General features: G+C 40.4%; 1 protein-coding gene across 3 annotated transcripts; it reads right to left on the bottom strand.

Annotated features, from left to right (window-relative positions):
- Positions 1–9,992: 9,992 nt before the first annotated feature.
- LOC149250002 (protein CLAVATA3 INSENSITIVE RECEPTOR KINASE 1-like) lies at positions 9,993–14,657 on the bottom strand. 3 transcript variants are annotated; one of them, XM_089458882.1, is made up of 11 exons: positions 14,146–14,657; positions 13,296–13,428; positions 13,123–13,194; positions 12,818–12,961; positions 12,437–12,508; positions 12,244–12,303; positions 12,045–12,142; positions 11,815–11,958; positions 11,357–11,698; positions 10,835–11,226; positions 9,993–10,703 (listed from the first exon to the last, which is right to left on the bottom strand). In XM_089458882.1, the coding sequence occupies exons 2-11, from the start codon at positions 13,415–13,417 to the stop codon at positions 10,386–10,388; spliced, it is 1,764 nt and encodes a 587-aa protein (XP_089315008.1). In that variant the 5' UTR covers positions 13,418–13,428; positions 14,146–14,657; the 3' UTR covers positions 9,993–10,385. The 3 variants fall into 3 exon arrangements, with proteins under 3 accessions (XP_089315008.1, XP_089315007.1, XP_089315006.1); XM_089458881.1 differs by having other exon boundaries at positions 13,296–13,422; XM_089458880.1 differs by having other exon boundaries at positions 13,960–14,656.
- Positions 14,658–22,746: the final 8,089 nt, after the last annotated feature.

Raw genomic sequence — 22,746 nt, 5'->3', positions numbered from 1 at the left:
AAGTATAGGGACACCTGCCAAGAGTGTGGGGCTCCTGTGGGGGCTTGATGGGCATAATGTATCAAGCATACCACCACCATCCCAAAAGTGGATCGCTAGCAGTCTTTGAGCATTGATGAAGATCCGTGGAGTGTTGTCTACTTCTATGGAGGCCAATGGCTCTCTATGCACATCCTATATGTGCCAATGTAGACCTCTGGGGTTTAGGGTCTCGTATAGGGAGACCAAACCCAAATGGAAACCATGTGTCCCCTAGGCTTTATATACAACTAGTCATTAAAATAATCATGTAAAAAAGTTCACAAACCATGGATAACAAAATGGGCACTTCATAATGGCATGCCCTTTCGTAGTGGGCTTTGGCATGTGCTAGTGTCTCCAAGCTCCATAGAAGGTTAACCAAGTACTTTATTAGGTGGTTTCAACCCTTAAAGGGGATAGTATGTCCAAGGTACATCCCTCTAATGGGGGTGACAAGTGATAAATAAGTGGAATGTAGGGAATGAGAGGGAAAATCATGGGCCACATATTGGGGCATAGGGGTAGCTAGACAAGGGGAAGCCCGCACTTGGGTATGTAATGTGTAGGAGGGAGAAATCGTGGTACATGAGGTGCCCCGACCTTGATTTTTCCACCCTACTTTATATGCCTTTTTCATTTTATGAATTTTGTTTAATTAATTGCTCGGGGCTCAAAGAAAAAGAGCATGATGTGTAAGATATAGCAGTGATTACCCCCTTTTAGGTAGGGCGGTTCATTTCCCTCCAGGGGTTGGAACAATCACGGGTTCCTGAATGATAAAGGAGGCTCATCTAGGGCCTATAGAACTAGGGTGATGACCATGGATTGGGGTAGAGCTCATGTATTGACTTTTTCCCACATGCTAATTATTTTGTCCCTACCATCTTTTGCATTTTGTGGTACAATTTCTTGTTAAATGTGGCCAATTATGCTTTTTTCTTTTTCTTTTAGCTGCTTCAACCTCCAACGTATCATTCCAGTCTTGACCCAAGGTGGGGGCAAGGGGATATGGAGGTTGGCCCTATGTGGACCCGGAATGGAAATGTGGACCCAAGTGGTAGAAATGATGAATGGGGTGTAGTGAGTGGAAAGCGAGTAATATATGTGGATAAATGAGTGAGACCACACACCCAAAGTCGGGGTTTCCCAAGTAGTACCACCCCATAACGAAATGGTCAATAAAGGAGATCCCACGGGAATAAGATCCAAGGGTAACATCCAAAAGAGATCAAGGGGCCAAGAGCACTAACTAAGCTCACCCTTTCTGCCAAAATCCCCCATCAATCCATACCCAGAAGTATCCATGATAAGTAACCCAATACTCAATTACCAAATGAAAAGACATATCTTTAGATTCGAGTGGCCCACCTTCAAACATACGATCAATACAGGTGGGTGAGAGACCACATGGCTAGCTTAGGTGGCAAAGAAATGGCACAATGAGCTAGCAAGATGCTGCAAGGGGTTGGTGGCTGCCAGCTGAGGTACATCATGGAGAAAAATTAATGTCAGCGTAAGCTGACAATACCCACATGCAAATTCAATTGTATGTCATATACATGTACCAGGAATTCTAAAATTCCATACTTAGGGAAACCTTCACAAATCAAGGTTTAACCAGCGGAAATATAATATCTGATAAAAACCCACTTTATCAAAGTTTAATTCCTTAAGCAGAAATATTTCATTTGACTCTTCAAAGTCTAACCCTTTGGTAAACTCTAAGCGGAACTTTATATGACTCTTCATAACCTTTGGTTAACAGCCTGTGCATATTAACCATAGCATGGTCTTTTAGACTTTGGTTAACCTCGACTTAACCCATAATATATATATTCCGCTTTATTTCTATTATAATTCCATATAATAGAAATTACACATAAACCACACTTAACCCTTACCTTTCCGCCATTCCACGACCTTGGCACATATATCGATGCTCAACCTTTCACTTCAAATCTACACCATTGATTTCTTCCTTCAGATCAATGGTTATCGCGCGATCTCCAACTTTAACCCATTCACCCGCCAGAACTCAAAGAAGTTAAACTTCTTTGAATAACTCATCGGGTCCGCCTGGCATGTTAACCTATGCGCACATTCGAGCGCAATTACCGTCCAATCAATCAACCATTGAATGGTCACAATTATCGAAACTCAACGAGGTTTCAAGCCCGTCGTATAAAACCTCATCGCGTCCAAATTCCAAATTAACCAGCGCGCACTTTCGGAAGCGATATGCGTCCGATCAATCACCCAATGAACGGTCTTGATGGCCGGAATTCAACAAGGGTTTAATTTTGTTGCATAACACTTTATCACGTCTGATTTTGGAATACCACTTACAACTTCGAGGGCATGCGAGAAACAGTTTCCCGCTTATGAAAACCACTCCATCCTTCTGCTAACACGTGGCTTAATCTCCACCGCTCAACTTATTACTTTATTTGCGCGATAAGATCTTATCCGTCTATCGCACACAATCTCACCCGTTGATCTCACTGATCCAATGACTCCTATGCATGTTTACTTCATTTCTTTGTGCCTTTACTTTCTTTTGGTTCTTACTGTGTAATCGCCCATTCGCTTCCTGCCTGTGTATTTGGTTTTGCCTTACGACCTTCACTTGTTTGACCTCTATCTCTGCTCACGCCTGTACGCTTCCTTTGTAAACCTTTAGGTTTTAAGAAACCTTATGGTTATACTTCGCTGCGAAGGTTCTCTTCAATATTGTCTGTGTGTAACCACGTAACACACTTCTCTGCACCTCTTCTCTGGTTTTGCATACCTGCAACCTATGTTACGCAGATTTACTCTAGTTCACACACAATTTAATATTCAATTACACAATACACATCACACAAACTCATAAATCGAGTTCTCTGTATTAATAAACAAATAATTACAAAAAGATTCCTTTCTGGCCTAATCTTCACTATCAGTGGCCTTTTCCTTTCCTACCCGTAGGCTTACAATCAACCCTATCTAACTAACTCACTCTCTAACTCTTAGCTAGCTAACCCTCTTCTTTTCCTTTTAGGCTTACATTTATACAAAAAGATTCTATAACCAATTCCTGGTTTAGATCCATAACCTTCTCAACAAAATCCTAAAAACTCTTCTTTATCTCTAAGGATCCTCTCTAATCCACAAAATCATCAACTAATTCCTAATCTAGGCTTTACAATTAATTCCCAAATCTCTCAATCCTTATGGACTCTTAACTAGTCTAAATCTCTCATGTTCTCCAATCATTCGAGAACATTTACAAATATGCCTCACAATACTTAATTAATTCCTATTCTAGCTTCTCTCATTAAAATCACTCAAAACCTTAATAATTACATTAATTTAATACTCGGGAAACCAACTTCCTTGAAAACATAAGACCCCCTATGTCTACTAAAATACAATGATATTTCTGAGCCAAATGCTCTTTTATCAAAAATTTATCCTGGGGATATCACCCACGGAGTGGTGGGTAACATCTGGCTCCAACTGGGAGGTCATGAGAACTCCAACAATCTCTTGGTCACTGTAGACCTGTTATCTGCACATGTCAAAGATCAAAGCCATGAGGAAACATGTTTTTCATGGTGTCTTATGATCACCCATGCTTAATGTTACCCCATAAACCAACAAGAAAATAAAATATTCAAATATGCATCTATCTACCATGAGAAAAATCATATGATGTTATTTCTAATGCAGAAATCAGCATGTGATGCACCCTACTCTACCATGCATATGATATAATGTCAAGTGCTAGGCATAATCATAGACCCAATGCAACCAACATGTCAATTGATCAATACAAGAATGCATGCTTCCATGATTAATTTTGCAATGGACTTGACAATATAAATGGAAATAATGATGTGAGGAGTTACGGGGACTTGAGGAGGGAAAACAGGAAACCCATATTATAGAGAAAGGAACCCTAGAAAAAGGGAAATACATCAACTGATGAGATTGAATTTGGTCTTCTAACCAAGAGATAGAAATGTCAACGATCATGTACATGAATCTTTGAAAAAGAGTTATCTCAGACCTATCATACTTAGGGTAAGGAGTAAAAGATTCAGACATATTTAGGATGATACTATTTTAGTTGTTGGGAAAACAAGAAGTGGACTCATCATTATACCTGGAGGAAAACCATGATTACTGGTTCTTCATAGGGGAAATCAGCTCTTCATCAAGACTAGGGGAATGGACATCATCACAAACATTTATTTCCAGGGTAGGGGAAGAATGCTCAAACATGGAGAAAAACCTTTTATTGGTGGTATGGCCTAGGGTAGCACCTTCCTCAATTTCTTCTATATTAGAGTCATCAAAATTTCCCACAATCTTGGAAGGCTCTTCTTTTATTGAATCATCTTGCAACATAAAGAAAAGACCCTTCCAATCACTAGGAAGGGTTTCACAAGGACCAAAATTGTTATTCAAAAGTGGCAGAGCATTTTCTTCTTCCCTACGCTCATTCTTATGGTCTTGAGGAACCATGGGGTCTTCATTTCTATAATCATACCTAATTCTCCAATCAACAACCCCAAAGTCACTCACAGGTTCTCCTTTTATTTGACTATCATGATCTTCCTCAGAATCCTCAAATTCTTCAATATATATTTGGTGTTGGTTAGAATGCCATTCACTCCCTTCTTTAGACAGGGAGGATTTTTCCTCCTTCATTCGTTCTCGAAGAATGATCTCCAAGGTATTTACTACATGATTTCGAATAAATGCCTCAACAAGAAGGTCATCAGTAGGATTCTCTTTATATATACTCTTCGTGTTACAGAGCCTTTCCGATTGCTCACAATAGTGGGAGAAAATATCTTGAGATACATGTGGTCATCAGTTTCCTGCAAGACTTTTCATATTCCATCATCCATTCTTGCAATGTCTGAGGGCTCTTGGGGTTGACATCTTCCTCATCATCTGTAGAGGATAAGCTTTCCAATTCATGAGTCTCTCTCTTGGCATTATTATTAAAGTATGCATCAATAAAAGGCCCTTCTTCAAACATAAAACCATATTCAACAACTTCCTTCTCTCGAAGGGCCATATCTAACATTTGGGATATGTCTTCATGAGATTGGAAACTCAGCCCTTCATGTAACAAGAACTGCGTAATCAATATCGGAAGAGAAGGAATTCTTTTAGGTTTACATGATTCAAGCCAATCAGTGTTTGGAGCAATGGATAGGACAAACAATTCCATTTGGTCACAAGGTTGAGTTATATTTTGCTTTGAAAGGTACCTTATGAACCTTACCACGTGGTTAGTTGTGGAATGTGGATCCCCATCGAACATTGGCATATTCTTCATGGATTTCGATTAAGGGCATCTTGGAGTCCCTGTCATATCTATGGCGGGAAAATATGTTGTCAACTTGGCGTTGGGTCCTTAATGACATGGGAATTGCCAAGGTGAATGAAATTGCCTTAACAAATGCTAGCTTCACCCTACAAGCATTGACTTTGAAGTTCAATGAACAACTAGGGCTTTGTTCTTCCAATGGCGTAGTCAATAATGATATGTCAATATGTTGTATAGGGAACAAAACACATGTTTCGTGTCCCCAGAAACAACGCCAGAAATGTTACCACTCAAACTAGCAGGGGACCTAAAAGGGGTTCCTAAGAGGGCAACAGCTAGGTTAAGGGAACCAGTGGAGGCTTAATCCATTGTCACCACAGCTAAGTCTCCCTGCTCTTTACGGACTTTCACCGATTGGAGGAGTCCTGGTAGTGTAGGGATCACTTGTAAAGTATATGTCAATGGGTAGGTGGAAAGTGACCCTGGAAACCTTTTCCTAAGGATGGAGTGATTAATGGAACTTGCTTGCTCTTTAAGCAAGGAACTTGGTCCTCCGAGGGTAAGGGGTGAGGATTGGAGGGTCGAGGGAGAAAGAATAGGCTTATAAACAAGGTTATCTATCCGTATAATTCTTGGGAAACTTGGATTCCCAAATGGTCCTTGACAAATAATCTTTATTGAGAAGTGGGACCACACAACGCCAAGTGGACCTAGCGTAGGTTCGGGGATGGAATGCAACAACCATTGATGTTCCTATCCTGGATAAGGTGAAGGGAAAGGACCAAACAAGAATATTAACCTCAAAAAGTTGAATTGATCTTGTTGAGGTCTAGCCTTGGGGATGCCTAGGCAAAATTCGATCCTAGAGCTAGGGCTTGGGATTCCCAAAGATTTCAGTATTAGAATTGCCTCAAATTTGGAGGAGAGGGAGGGAATCCACTTGCACAGTAGCTTGTAAGAGATCGAAGTTTTTCCTTGGGTCAATTCCCAGGAAATTGATGCCCTAGGTGACCTTTGAGGGCTAGACCTAGGAAAAAGTGGTAAAAGGTGAAAAAGGTGAAGGAGATGACCACCCTTTTAAGGGATCAGTGCTTAATTCACTTGGGGATATGGATTGAAGGATGATGATGAGTAAGAACTTGGTTTCTTGGTCAAGAAGGTCTGGAAAGTTAGCTTCATCCAATGTTGAGAGAAAGAAAAGAAAAGTGGCCTTCAAGCATTTATACTTCAAGGAAAATGATGCAAGTTTATCGAGACAAATAATCTCTAGGACATTTCATTCATATAACATTGGCCCATACATTAAATTAGCTAAAACATGCTTAATTCCACATTTCAATTATGCAGCAACTAGCCCTAATTTTAGCAATATACAGGGACAAGAATAACAATGTTAAATTTATTTACAATGTTGTAGAGTATATCCAACCAGCATTTCATTTGCAAGAAAACACTCCAAGGCAATAAAAATAGCCCAAATCCATACATCAAAATTCATCCATCTCCAAAAATATCCTCCAAGGAAAAATGTGAAGTTCTCTATGATTAGAGAGATCCCAAATCAAGTGATGATCCAAATGAATGTATCTAACATCAATATAGTCTCCTAAGGAGTTTGAATTAGCTTATGGGCATACATTACCCCCTAATGATAAAATAATGTGCAAATAAAACTGCTATTGGTGACAAGCCCACCAAACTAGCTCACAAGTGGGGAAATAAGCCTCACAAGGGGCCAAATAATAATATGTACATGTCATGGGGCCCTCCAAAGGCCTAATAATGTCTTGAAGTGCCATACTAGGGAATAAATTCCTCAGAATATGATGGACAAGGGGGTGGCCCCTTGTTCTCCAAGTAGTAGACTTGTGGTGCTCTCAGTGGGTCTGAAGGCACATAAATGACCCCATGGGTCTCCATATGAATCGAAGATGCCTATAGATCCTCCGCAAGGGTCTGAGTGGTGGAATGAATGTTGCCATGACGTCATACAAATCCTAGTACACCTGCCAAGAGTGTGGGGCTCCTGTGGGGGCATGTTGGGCATAATGTACCAAGCATATCACCATCATCCCAAAATTGGATCGCTAGTAGTCTCTAAGCATTGATGAAGATCCATGGAGTGTTTTCTGTTGTTGTGGAGGCCAATGGCTCTCTATGCACACTTTATATGTGAAAATGTAGACCTCTTGGGGTTAGGGTCTTGTATAGGGAGACCAAGCCCAAATGGAAACCACCTGTAATCCTACATAAGATCCAATGTGTCCCCTAGGCTTACAGTACAACCAGTCATTAAAATAATTGTGTAAAAGAGTTTACAAACCATGGATAACAAAGTGGGCACTTCATAATGGCATGCCCTTCCATAGTGGGCTTTGGCATGTGCTAGTGTCTCCAAGCTCCAAAGGGGGTTAACCAAGTACCTTATTAGGTGGTTTCAACCTTTAAAGGGGATAGTATGTCGAAGGTACGCCCCTCTAATGGGGGTGGTAAGTGACAAATAAGTGGAATGGAGTAGGGAATGAAAGGGACAATCTTGGGCCACATATTGGGGCATAGGGCTAGCTAGACAAGGGGAAGCCCACACCTCAGTATGTAATATGTAGGAGGGAGCAATCATGGTACATGAAGTGCCCCGACCTTGATTTTTCCACCCTTCTTTATATGTATTTTGTTTTTTATGAATTTTCTTTAATTAACTGCTTGAGCCTCAAAGAACAAGAGCATGATGTGTAAGATATAGCAGTGATTACTCCCTTTTAGGTAGGGCGGTTCATTGCCCTCCAGGGGTTGGGACAATCATGGATTCCTGAATGATAAAGGAGGCTCATCTAAGGCCTATGGAACTAGGGTGATGACCATGGATTAGGTGGATTGGGGTAGAGCTCATGTAGTGGCTTTTTCCCACGTGCTAATTATTTTGTCCTAACCATCTTTTGCATTTTGTGGTACAATTTCTTGTTAAATGTGGCCAATTATGTTTTTTTATTTTTTTAGTTGCTTCAACCTTCGGAGCATCATTCCAGGCCTGACCCAAGGTAGGGGCAAGGGGATAGGGAGGCTGGCCCTATGTGGACCCAAGTAGGAGAAATGATTAATGGAGTATAGTGAGTGGAAGGAGTAATATATGCGGATAAAGGAGTGGGACCACGCACCCAAAGTCAAGGCTTCGCAAATAGTACAACCCTAGAACCAAATGGTCAATAAGGGAGATCCCACTGGACTAAGATTCAAAGGTAACATTCAAAATAGATCAAGGGGCCAAGAGCACAAACTAAGCCCACCCTTTCCGCCAAATCCCCCCATCAATCCATACCCAGAAGTATCCATGATAATTAAACCCAATACTCAATTACCAAATGACAAGACATGCCTTTAGATTCGGGAGGCCCACCTTCAAACGTAAGATCAATACAAGTGGGTGAGGGACCACATGGCTAGCTCAGGTGGCAAAGAAATGGCACAACGAGCTAGCAAGGGGCTACAAGGGGTTGTTGGCTATCGGTTGAGGTCCATCATGGAGAAAAAATTATCCTAGGGATATCACCCACAAAGTGGTGGGTAACAGACCTAATGGTTAAGAACATATATTTCTTTGTTTAAGAGGTCACAGGGTCAAATCCGGAGTGGGTAGAATATTTACACATCTAGATACTTTAGTAGTCATAACATTGTGTGGGGCAAACAAGGGGGTCTCATACACCAATTTGGTGTCTGGCTTGACCATTTAGCTTTGCACCATATTTCCTCCTCTCATTGATTACCCCAATGCTCATCCATCTCACTCATAAAGCAAAATAATGTTTTAAGTTAAAAAAACTACTATATTGCAATATAAAAAACCATGCACACAATTGTTTTTTTGAAGTTTTGTTTTTATGAGGTTAATGTTTTGGTAAATGTTTCTCCACATGGTTCTAAGAGGAATCCCTAGAAAGGTAGTTGTAAAACATGTGATTGTTGTAGGATAACTGAATTTTCCCTTCTTTAGTAAGACCATTTCACCATCCTATTAATTTGCCAAACCTAGTCCAAATTCATCCAAAGTCAAGTCAGGTTTGTTTGAATATAAAGAAGTAATCAATTCTTAAACCTCTATACAAACAAATCTCGTCGATTCATTCAACATGACAGTTATTTGCTCTCTGAGCAAGGATTACCACGTGCTCCATGATCAGTGATTCACCGACCACTTTCACATCCATGGATATGTGATTTAGGATTTTAGGTTTTGGAATTTTGCTTTTCAAGGGATGGATAGAAAATGGAGTAACCAAATTTATTTTCTTCATATTTCTTACGAGTACAAATTTTAGCATATGAGTTTCAAGCATATATGCTTTGGCAGCAATTGTTTGAAGACTTCTTTGAATCTTTTCAGGTATAATTTGGAAAGTGTTATGGGTTATTATAATAACTGAAAAAAGTTAGATAACTTGCAATGATAGTCTAAGCGGTTCATATTGACTTCCCAATCTAGAGAATATGTTCACATTACACAGATGATTTTATATATATATATATATATTACCCCATCATATTATAACTTTTCTTCTGACAAAATTTAAAAAAAAAAATTCAAACACAAAACATAACATTCAAATCATTATACTGGGAAAGAGTGGATGTTTGGCACTTGAAAAAATTCAGTCCACACCTAATTCAAATAATATATGAAAATGCTTTGAAATATCTCAACAACCATTTACAACCATCTGAAAAAGTTCTTGTGAAAACCCTCCACTATCAAATAAGCTAGGCTGCTGATGAAGTGTCAAGCGAGGATACAGCATAGCTATTACAAGCAAAGCTACCAACTTATCAATAAAAAATACTGAATATGCTTAAGTTTGCCTGAGATTACATAGAGAGACAATTATAAAGGTATCCGTATTTTTTGGTGCATGGCGAAATATTTTGACTGTACCAAAGCTACCTATACAACGAACCAGCATATGTTTCCATGGGCACCAACAAAAGATGCAAAGACAACAAGCTATGGAAGCATTGATATTAGAATGTTAGCAAGCCTGTGAAATCAACGGGGACCAGATAGCTCAATTGCCTGAACAAGCCAAGAAGAATCTTCTTCAACCAACTCGGAATATGTTATGGGTATCTCAGTTACTCTGTATCGGGGGGTTTCAATTTTTTGCAATGCTTCCCACCGTTCTGTCAATCCATCACCTTCCAACATTCTCAAAACATCACACATTTTTGGACGATGTCCAGGCTGAAATTGGGTGCATAGCAAAGAAACCTGAACCATCTCTTCTAGCTCAACTCTATCAAAATTGCCCTTAAGATCTTTATCAGCAAGGAGGTGCAACTTCTTCTCTTGATGAAGCTTCTTTACCTGCCAAACAAGGACACAAGAAAACAAGTCGAGGTGAGCTTTCCCACTTACAAAAAGAGCTATCTCATTGAACTTCAAAGTTGCCACTGAATGTAACTATTCAAGCTTCGTCCAACTGAGCATATACTCACCCAATCCAGCATTACAACTTTTTGCTTTGCAGCCTGGCCAAAATCTAAAGCCCTTTGTCCTGTAATGAGTTCCAACAGTAATATCCCAAAGCCAAATACATCAGTTTTCTCTGAAGATTGTCCCGTTGAAAGGTATTCTGGGGCAATGTGACCTACTGTCCCTCGAACAGCAGTAGTCACATGAGAATCCCTGTGATCCAAGAGCTTTGCTAACCCAAAATCTCCAACAACAGCTTCAAAATATTCATCCAGTAATATATTTGCTGCTTTCACATCCCGGTGAATAATCTTGGGATCACATTGCTCATGCAAATATAACAGTCCCCTAGCTGCTCCAAGGGCTATACGCTTGCGAGTAGGCCAGTCCAGTGCAAGCTTTCCATTGATATGATCTGCAGTTACCCAATAGCTAATTAGCTTCCTCTGGTTATGCGATATCCTGATAGATCTAACTAATTCAAGAAGACTTCCAACAGAGCTAAAAGCAAAAGTGAAACTTTAATAAACAATATGGGGAGAGACCTCTAAGACAAGAGGCCACACTTCCATTTGGCATGTAGGGATAGACCAGAAGCCTCTCTCTGGAGGTTGTGCAAAATCCATACAATCGTAATAGGTTCCTATGCACAGCCAAGCTGATCATTTCCACCTCTGTTTGAAATTGAATTTCTCCTCCTCCCACATTACCATCTTTCAACCTTTTTATTGCTACTATAGTGCCATCTTGTAGGAATCCTTTATACACAATTCCATATCCTCCTACTCCTAAAATATTCTTGTTACTAAAATTATTAGTGGCAACACGTAACTCTTTGAATGAGAATCTCTTCAAATGCCCTAGACAAATATCAACATTGTGCTGTTCTGCAAGAAAATTCAATGCACGGGATGGTAGGGCTGTTAGATTTATCATTGTCCCACCCTAAAAAATATTGTTTAAATGGAAAGGAAATCAGATATAAAAAGGATTGCATGCAAACCATTGACATCAATGAAAATTTGCTGATTGTGTCTCTTGCGCCACCAAAGGAGAAGTCCAATGGAAACCACAAACACAAAGCCAAGACTAGTGACCAAGGCAACAGCCAGCTTTCTGGTTTTAGATTGTCTTGAAGGAACTCTACCTGAAAGCAGCTACAAGCTTTTACATAAGCTCCAAATATAGTAGAAAACAATGTGCACACTGCACAGCTTGAATTGAGGGCATTACCTTGCGGTGTCTCAACAACTAATGGGATAGGCGTGGGAAATTGTCCAGGACACTTATATGTTGAATTCGGACCACAAATCAAAGGGTTGCCCACAATACTGAACAAGAAGGAAAGGAATCAATACTAAGCACTTCCCATCTATTATTTAAGGCTTCTATAAAACAAAATAATAAATATGGTGTCCTAAAAATTTCTTACTTGAAGGTTCTAGCAGAAATTCTTGGCACAGAGCCGCTTAGATTATTGCATGACAAATCCCTGAAATATTTAGGAATCAGTACACCCATATTATGAAAGCAATAGTTGTAATTTGGTCTGACTGGATATAAAAATTTAACTAAATATTGCAGGCAAAAGAATAAGAGAGCTCCAAAATAGTAGAGAGGCATACAGGAGAGTAAGCCCTGTGATAGTAGCCAGTGATGGGGGAATTGGTCCAGATAGGTTGTTGTTGTTGAGCCGCCTGGTTTGCTCAAAGAAAAGCATACATACAGTAAGTCAGATTCTTTTGGGCCAAACAATGTAAAATCTTTTGGGTCTTTTTTATTTTCTTTTATAGGCATTAGAATACTTAAGAGACAAAATCACATAAGGAGGCCTCGGCCAAAGATGTAGCCATTTTTGAGCTGCTACATCTGATTCTGTAACTGAAAAGAACTAAATACAATTAACAAAAAGGATCTTTAGGATGCAGCTGATTTCCAAATAATTAGATAATGACTAGGAGAAAGGGAAGATAGATAAATAACATCAAAGTTAACAGAATACTTACAAGTAATTTAGGTTTTTCAATTTTCCCAGTGAACTGGGTATCAACCCATTGAAATGATTGTTGGAGAGGTCAAGAGTATGAAGCTTATCTAGCTTTCCCAACTCAGCTGGGATTGATCCTGATATGGCGTTATTTTGAAGTAACCTGTTGTCAGCCATTCCAGTAATCACAACTCATATTACAAAAACAAGCGTGATCTTATGCTGCATTTAGCCTGCTGTGTCTACAACCATTGCAAATAGGCTTATCCTTTAATTTCATTATGTTATATCCCCCTATGCTGCATCAAGGCTTTATTTACTTACACAGACTGAAGATTGGTGAGGTTTCGAATGCTTGGAGACAAACTACCAGACAAATTCTGACACTGAATTCCTCTGTTACACGAAATCAAATCAAGTCAAGCCCGCCCATTAACTTTCCTACAACAATCATGTGCATTAAGGAACAGCAAACGAAAGGGAAGGGTCATCCTCACAATATAGAAACAGAGCCTTCAAGTGTGCATGTCACCATCCTCCAACCGCATGGATCCACCGAATTGATGTCCCAATTCTCTAAGACATTATGTGGATCATTCAAACTATTCTTTATCGCCATTAGAGCTGCAACTGCAATAGCAACCACAATTCAGAAGAAGAGAAGTATTATTGTGCAACAAAACCCCAACACATAGATATGCCACTGTAGCAAGAGATTCTTGCAACATCACATAGATAACCATCAATGACCTAAAAAGGCTGAGCTTCATGCCAGTGTTAATATAAGCTTACAACATCCTATAGATAACAATCGATGGCCCAAAAGGCTGAACTTTAGTTCATGTTCAGAGAAAATGAGTATTGTCACGATTGACTTCCAGGCAAATGGGTGCCCTAAGAGACTAAGACCCCGGAAATGGGTGTGCTCAGACTGAAATTTTATTCAAATGGCTATAGACCCAAAACTTGAATGCTCAAACGGGTCCAACTTCAAATGGAAAATCTAACCATAATGGCGCCCTCAGAAACATATATCCAACATTCTATATCCCAAATCCCCGGTTTGTATAATTTACCCCAACACTTTGAGGAAGGTAATGATTGCATAGTTTCAGATAAGGGGAAAATGCTTTAAATGAATGCTGGAAATCGCATACATACCTTCATAGTTGAGGCCCGAAGGAGATAGTTGTGTAGCAGACGCAGCAGTGGTAGTGAAGCACAATACCAGAAAGGCAGTCAACATATCGAAAGAGGACTTAATTTTTTCCTCCTTTGCATCAAACAAGATCTTGAAATGCATCAGGGAACATCAAGTACAGATAAGGTATCAGGAAAATAACTCACATGAGCGGGACTTTAGAGCATCAAGAAACACATTGTGCAGTGCAATGTGACAAACTCTCAACAATTTTCTTCACTTCTGCCATTCTTGTCCAATAGTGGTGGGATTGAGAGCTTTGAGATTTGTCGTCCATCTCCATGTGTTAGCTCTGATACAAAGTGTCCATATCTATATCTTTTTACTGGGGACATGCTCTTGCACCTTGTGTTTCCCTCTAATTTTGGCGACAATCATGAATCCCCTTTTCTGTCTTCTGCTATTGGCGGATTCATACGTTTTATCCCAACTGACACTGATACCACTCCCTCTGCATTCATTTTGCCTTTCTAGCTTGGTCCACTACTTTTTCTTGATTTAACGTTGAATGTTGCAGCGATGATTGCAATTAGTACCAGTAATAATGTTCGTAAATTCAAATTTCATCGACTTTAGTCCCCCCATTACCTCCTTTAGGTTTGTGTTTCACCGATGCATTTCGGTGTTCTCAGAGACGGGCTTGAACTTTCTGTAATTTTTGTTTTATAAAGAGTGCAAGCTAGTTGTTCTTGAAAGATACAGGCTAGGTCAAGATTACTTTGTTCATTATTTTGTACATCTACAGTATTATTTAATTTTTAATTGTTCATTATTTTGTACATCTACAGTATTATTTAATTTTTAACTAAATCTAATAATTTCATGGATGGGAAATTTTATTTTATAGATGAGTAGAAAAAAATTACAATTTAGATTTAAAAGGAAAAGAAAATGATATTAGGACACTGAGTGAATATTCTAACAATAACATTACGTATATTTTACAGTCACAAATAAAAAGGATAAAATAATGTACTTCTTAAAAATAATAAAATTAAGAAATTATATCTAAATTGATTTAATATTTTAAATATGAAGTTAAGTGAATTTGATATAAGTAAAATGTGCAAAATAATATAATTAGGCCGATAAGCCTTCTTTTGAAAGAGACTTTCGTCGTCTTTTTGTTTCTGAGACTGACACCTGGCATCCACATTCAGCGGGCATACCGCTTTCTGCTCTTCCTGTACACATTTTCCGGATATTCGTCATGGTTTTCATCTTTCAGTTATAGGAAAGATCCTTCAGTTACGGGCATCATGGTCTTCATTTACGAGCGGAATGGTGGGCATTTCTGTTATGGGTGGAGAGCTAGAGAATCCTCATCTGCATTGTGCGCTGTTACAAGTAAATGTTATGTTGATCATCTATTTTACAGTTACAAGCATCATGGTCTTCATTTACGAGCGGAATGGTGGGCATTTCTGTTATTGGCGGAGAGCTGGAGAATCCTCGTCTGCGTTCTGCGTTGTTACAGGTAAATGTTATGCTGATAAATGCTATTTGCTCGAGATCTTACGAAGTGCTCTTTAACTGTTTCCATGGTCTTATTAATCGGAGCAATACACAATGCAAAACGAAGTTCACAATGGCAACCCAAGTCCTAAGACTATTTTCATGCGCATCCTCTAAACCCCAAGTGTGAAGTAGGTAGTTTGCATTGGTTCTTAGTGGTGCTAGCAAGATGAAATTGATATGGCGCTGCCATCTCACCTATTTTAACTAGAATGGAAGTCCAAATCCAACATTTGCTTGTTCAACCGTGAGGATATCATTAAGTTGTGGTCGCAGGTCTGAAAGTAGTTTAAGTTTGATCGCACCCGGGAAGACGAAGGTAAAGTTCTTATCACAGTTCCTTTTGCGAAACGCGATAGAAATAGGACTTTCCCGAAAGTGAAGTTAAGGGTTGCAGAAGAAGTTAAGGGTTCGGCATGATGCTCTATCTTTTGTCGAAGAGACAAATTATTTGCCTGCATTTCGGTTGCAATATGCAAAGGATGGGGATGTCGCCTTATTTTTTTGGATTATCAGGGATTGTGAATCAAACACGAGAGCTGCAAATGTCGGGAGATGCACAAAGTGTGTTCTTTCTTTCTGCCTCAGGGAAAACATATTCATCCAAATTTCACGCACTGCTGATGCTTCAATATTTCTATTACAGGTACTGTTAAGACCACTCTATCAACATATCATAACAAGTTCCTGATCGGAGATGATGAACATTGCTGGAGTGAAAATGGCGTGTCTAATATTGTTGGACATTCTTATACCAATAAAACATATCGAACGTTCTAATTTTCAGAGTGACAAAATCAGCGTTGTACTCGAAACTATATATTACATTCACCATCTCCGCAAGCGTCTTCTCAGTCACGATAGGAAAAGTGCAGGCGGTGCATAAACGGGTAGTAGTTCTCATGAAGTCGGTCAGTCCTCAGTTGATACCATATCATTGTCCACTGGCGGCTCTTTGGACTCTGAAATATTGCCAAAGATATCATTGAAAAGCCATGCAAGCAAAGACCTCTTACTCACGGTAAAGTATGGAAGAAGGGAAACATGTTGTCTTCAATCATACTGCTTGCAGAGGGACAAAATCTGCAAGTGAACGATGTTTTCGTCTCTATAAACGACACGGTGTTTTTCCACTCTCTCCACCTCTAGGTGCGTATTTCTAACATAGATATCCTTAGGACAATGTTTTGTTTGAAATTTGGCGCATGAAATAATAGTTGTAATGTCCACGAATGATTAATATCTTAATTTAATATAAATAAAATAAAAGCAATACCTATCAGCAGCCGAACCACACCATAAAAGCAGATTGCAAGACACTCCTCTTCACAGTACCTACATCGACAAGCCACGGATCCCAAAAAAATCTTTACCACTTACATTGCAAAATTGCATGCATTCCAGACTACGGAAATTATAGGTCCATGACAAAAAATCAGATGTAATATCCTTTAGCAAAACGCAGCAAAATTGTTGATATGTCTGAAACCTATCACCGAAGATTCTAATCGACAGTTCCAGATTGGCCACAAGGTGTAGACCAAATTGCAGTAAACCTTGTTAATAAGGCCTACGCCTACCATTTACAAACAGATCCATGTTAGGTCCAGGTCAGACTAAATGCAAAAAATCGAGCAGCAGAGGGTTACTTCCTTTTTACAGATGTAATATAGAAAAACAACATGGAAACATTGCCAGATCATGAAAGGGAAAAAAATCCCTAATAGTTTTTAAGGAATTGAGTTCTGTGATATGAATAGTTTATCCATCACACTGTTTTATTTGAGTGACTAGTAAATATGGCTCATCTTCGAGACACGAAAGACATGGAAGAAATGATTGAATAATCTGAACAAATTTAGATTTCTCATCTCATCATTTGTCCTAGATAATGGAGATGAGTCACAAGTGTTGATTCCAAACATTATTCATCATCCACATGTATTGAATCCAAACATTACCCAAAATAAAAACAAGTGTAAAATCTAAACTTTTAAGTGAAAAGAACACTATTATTGATTCACTTATTTATAATTGCAACCCATCTAACTTCCCAAAAACAAACTTTCAAAAGTGTCGTCCACCATATTATTTTTTAAGAAAACCATGGCAAATCAAAGGCAAAAACAAATCAAAAGAATCACAATTCAGCCTCGCCACTTCGGTATATAAAATCAATTCATGGCATTACAACAAAATGCACTTAAAGCCGAATCGCTCTAGTAGTCGATCCAACATTCATCTTTTCATCAAATGGCCTTACATTCTCCTCATAAGGAGCCCGACCACCCATCTATATGTATGTGTCTATGACAATTAATCCACTAGCTATAATAATCAATGCATGACAACAAACAACAGAGATCCAATATAAAACATATGAAAGCAATGACCAAGGTAATAAAACAACCCACAATACTTTACTTATTCTACTCATAATGAACATATGTCTCATCTGGGAAGAGGAGTTCTTGGCTGGAGGCGAATTTCAAAAAACTCCTCCCGCGCTTGCCTGGTTCTGCTCTCCAGGCCCTGCCTGGCAGGGCTGCCGCCAGCCCTTTGCCCTTCTCTCTCCCACGCGCGTTGCTTTCACCCTCGGGCCTCCTGCCCGGTCCTGCGCTGGGGCCCATACCTCTGCTCTCGTCCCTTTTGCGCTGGCTTCTCAGTCTTGAATGGCTGGGAACGCACCCCCCCCCCTCCAGATCCAGAGAACCACGAAGAACTGTTCGCTTCGTTGATCCCTGACAATGCTTCTTCAAGAACTCGTCCCTCAGTCTCTAAGTTTGTTAAGAAACTGGATGAAATCCCCGAGGTTTCTCTCCCTCCATCCCTGCCAAGGAAATCAGCAATCACCCTCGCTGAAAGAGGTCTCGTAGGACAGTTCACTGGTCTTTGGCCTTCTCCAAGATCAGTTCAAAAATGGGTGGAACGCAACTGGAACGCAATGACTCAAGGGAAAATAGCCATCAGATTTTGTGGAAGGGGCTATTACACATTTCTTTTTGAAACAAAAGAGGACAGGAATCTCATATTCAGAAACGGCCCTTACTTTATGGATTCAAGAGGCCTCTATCTGAACAGATGGACACCAGACTTCGATCCGGAAATGGACATCCCAAATGCAGTTCCGGTCTGGGTCCGCCTCCCACATTTGCCGCTCCATTGCTGGGGGGATGAATCAGTAAAGGCAATAGGGAACGCAGTCGGCAAATACATCGACAGATCTGAGCCAAGGGAGAACATGCATGCGTGCGCCAGGATTTGCGTAGAAGTAGATCTCGGGAAAGGCCTGCCGGAAGCTATCAAGATCAAGGTCGATCAATGGACGCACATCCAACAGCTGGACTACGAGCAACTACCCTTCAAATGCAAGGTATGTCATGAATATGGACATTTCGCAAATAGATGTAGCAAGTCAAAATTAAATGAACCCATTGAAAATGAAGAATCTCCGGACGGCCCCTGGGAACAAGTAAAAAAGAAAAAACCTTCCCCCTCTCAAGGGCCTAGTTCTAAGCCCTCCCCGGAAACCCTCCCCCCTCCCCCTCCTCCTCCCACTAGCTCAACCCCCTCCTTTCCCTCCACCTCCAACCCCTTTGAATCTCTGGAAGTTGAAGACCCCTCTTCCCCTCCCCCTTCCCCCCGCGACAATTCATTAGCTGTCATCTCCTCCCCCTCGATCCCTCTGCCCTCTCCTCCACCAACAATAGAGAGAATACTCACCAGAAATAAACTGAAAGAAACCAGCCTTCCCTCAGATCCCCCAAGAAAGGCAGGTAGAAAGTCAAATAAAGAACTCAGAGATGAGGCAGCAGCGAAAGAGATGGCTACTGGAGCACAGCAACCAATGGATTCCTATCTAGACAGGCAAAAAGGAAGCGGGGAAAAAACAAAGGAGAGGAGCGGGACTCACCCAAAATCTGGTAAATGATGAATCTGGTCTCTTAGAACTATAGGGGGATGGGCTCCTCCTCAAAAATAAATGCAGTCCGTGACTTAATAAATTAGGAGCAGCCAGACTTCGTCCTTATCCAGGAGACCAAAATCTCAGACCAAGATTTTCAAAAACAAGTCAAAAGATTCAAAAATTTTGAAGGTTACTCAATAGGTTCAGAAGGTGCCTCAGGAGGCATAGGAACACTCTGGAACAAGAATAAATGGGATCACATCAACCTCCAATCTTGCAATTGGTGGATAAGAACAGAACTCAAAAACAAAGTCTCTCAAGAAGTCTTCAACATATACAACATCTACGCTCCAAACCATTATCGGGATAAAGCAACCTGCTGGGACTCATTATCCTTAGATTTACAGTCCTCTCATGACAGGAGCATAATTCTGGGAGGAGACCTGAATCTAATAAGAAATGTGGATGAAAAGCTTGGAGGAAACTTCCATGCGGATCCTTCAAGAGAGGCGCTGGAGGCTATAATCCAGACCTATAATCTCATTGACATACCCCCCTTCAACGGGAAATATACATGGAGTAACAAAAGAACAGGCTGCCACAATATCAAAGAGAGGTTAGATAGATTTCTCGTGCAGGAAAGAATCGCAGCAAACTTCTCTTCTATTAAGAGCAAAATTATTCAAGCTTCGGCCTCTGATCACAAACCTGTGGTGATGAATTTGGAAAAAGGGAGAAACTTGGGGCCTCTCCCCTTCAAATACAACAAAATCTGGGATTTTAAAGAAGATTTTCGTTCCCTCATACAAAAACAGTGGGCCAAGGAAGTATTGGGATCGCCTCATTACATCTGGGAAACCAAATTAAAATCCCTAAGAGCAGTCATCAAACAGTGGGCTAAGGAAAACGCAGCAACGGAGAAGAGGAAAAAAGCAGATCTTTATACGCAGATGGAGCAGTGGAATAAAGAAAAGGAGAACAACCAATTCACAAATGAAGATATAATCCACGAAAATGAAATGTACAGGGAGCTATATAGACAAAATAGAGCTGAGGAAGAGGAACAAAGGCAGAAATCGAGATGCCTGTGGTTGAGGGTTGGAGACCAAAATACCTCTTTCTTCCATAACATAAAGCTCAGGCGAGCCAAAAATCAGATAGATAAAATAGAGGCAGAAGGGAAAGAGATCAGTGTCCAAGAAGAAATTAAAGAGGCAGCTTACAATCATTTTAAGTCTCTTCTTACAGCAGTCCCTCAGCAGTCGGATAGCTCTGACTTTTTAAGCGTTGTAGAGAGTAAAATCTCAGACTCTCAAAATAGAGATCTGGACCAGGACGTCACAGAAGAGGAAATCAGATCGGCAACTTTCAGTATGCAACAGGATAAGGCCCCGGGCCCTGATGGATTCACGGTGGCCTTTTACCGAAATCATTGGGATACAATCAAAAAAGACTTTGTGCGGATGGTTAAAAATGTCTTTAAAAATCACAAGATGGGAGAAAACACCAAATCCTCACACCTTGCTCTCATCCCTAAGGAAGTTAACCCTCGTTCCTTTGACCACTTCCGGCCAATCTCCCTTTGTAACGTCTCTTACAAGATCATCACCAAAATTCTTGCCAATAGGCTCAAAAAGCTCCTTCCTCATTTAATCTCAGAGAACCAAGGGGGATTTGTTCCCCACAGGCAAATCACAGATAATGTCATATTGATTCAAGAGGCAATCCACAGCAGCATCAGCAGGAAGGAACGAGGCATGATAATCAAACTCGACATGGCAAACGCATTTGATAGAGTTGACCACAACTTCCTAACAGCAGTCCTCAAAAAATTCGGGATCTCAGAAAATTTTACAAGCATCATCACTGGATGCATCTCCAATCCCTGGACTGCTCCCCTGATTAATGGTCGTCCAAGCAGGTACTTTAGAAGCACCAGGGGATTGAGGCAAGGCTGCCCTCTCTCTCCCTTCTTATACATCATTATGGCGGAAACTTTGAGCATTCACTTAGAAAATCTCCGCAAGCAAAAAGAGATCACTGGAATTGGTATAGAAAGAGGGACTAAAGAAATTAACCATTCGCTCTTTGCGGATGATACCCTTCTCATTGGGGGAGCCTCAAGTCTAATGGCAAAAAGATTCAAGAAAGTCTTGGACGCCTTCCTAGCAGCCTCAGGAGGGATGCTGAATAACAAAAAATGCAAGATTTATACCTGGAATGTCTCTGACCAAATCAGGCAAAGAATCTCCTTGATACTGGACATCCCAGTGCAAAGGAATTGGAGTTACTTCTCTTATCTAGGTCTGCCTTTAGCCAAAGAAACAGTCAAGGCTGAGATTTGGGCCAAACATATAGAAAAGATGAGAGGTCTCCTTCAAAGTTGGGGAGTTTCTTGGCTAAATCTGGCTGGTAGAACGACCCTTATAAAGGCTATCCTCTCTGCCCTCCCCATCTACCAGTATGCGGTCACCTTGGCTCCCGCCAGTATACATAAGCACATGGAACTATTAATGAGAAGCTTCCTCTGGCAGGGGGGAAAGCAAGAGTCTAAAAAATTCAGCCTTGTCAAATGGGATCAAGTTATTCTTCCCTATGAAAAGGGTGGACTAGCCATTAAAATCCCGAGCCTCTCCAACCGTGCTATGGGATTTACACTGATTTGGAGAATCCTCATCGGCAAAGGCTCTTGGTGGGTGGAGGTTTTGAAAAGGAAATATCTTAATGGACCAAACTCTAATCTCCTTTCCGAAACAATAGCTGAAAGATCTTGCACCCCTGTTTGGAAGCTCATTAAAAAAGTCCTCCCACAATTCAGAGAGAACATTTCCAAAGTGCCTAGAAACGACAAGGAGGTCAATATTTGGACTGATAGAATCATGGGCGCCAAACCAAGAAACCTCCTCCAAAACCTCAGACCTCTGCAAATTTGGATGGAAGCTAAAAATTTAATCTCCTTGTATGATATTTCAATATGGGACCAAAACATCTGGCAGGGTTGGAAGGACCTTCAAATTCCCAATGAACTCAGAGATCTATGGTCCAATCTCAAGGTCTCTCTCACAGGCGCCACTCCCACCAACATAGGGGCTGAAGATAGGTACATCTGGGAGCCAAGCGGAGGAAAATTCACTGTCAAAGAGGGCTACAAATTTCTCCAGGCATCCACTTCAACAGCCAAATGGAACCTCTATACAACTGTTTGGAAATCAGAGTGCATACCAAAGGTCAAACATTTCAATTGGACTCTCCTCAAAGGAAAGGTTCTCACAGCTGAAAACCTAAGGAAAAGAGGGATCTTGGGGCCCTCAATATGTTGCTTCTG

This window comes from Pinus tabuliformis, chromosome 7 (genome assembly GCF_031772625.1).
Source record: "Pinus tabuliformis cultivar Carrire ecotype Pingquan chromosome 7, CPIR1, whole genome shotgun sequence".
Lineage (NCBI taxonomy): Eukaryota > Viridiplantae > Streptophyta > Pinopsida > Pinales > Pinaceae > Pinus > Pinus tabuliformis.
Note: the sequence above shows the minus strand (reverse complement) of the source record. Positions and strands in the feature narration are given on the sequence as shown.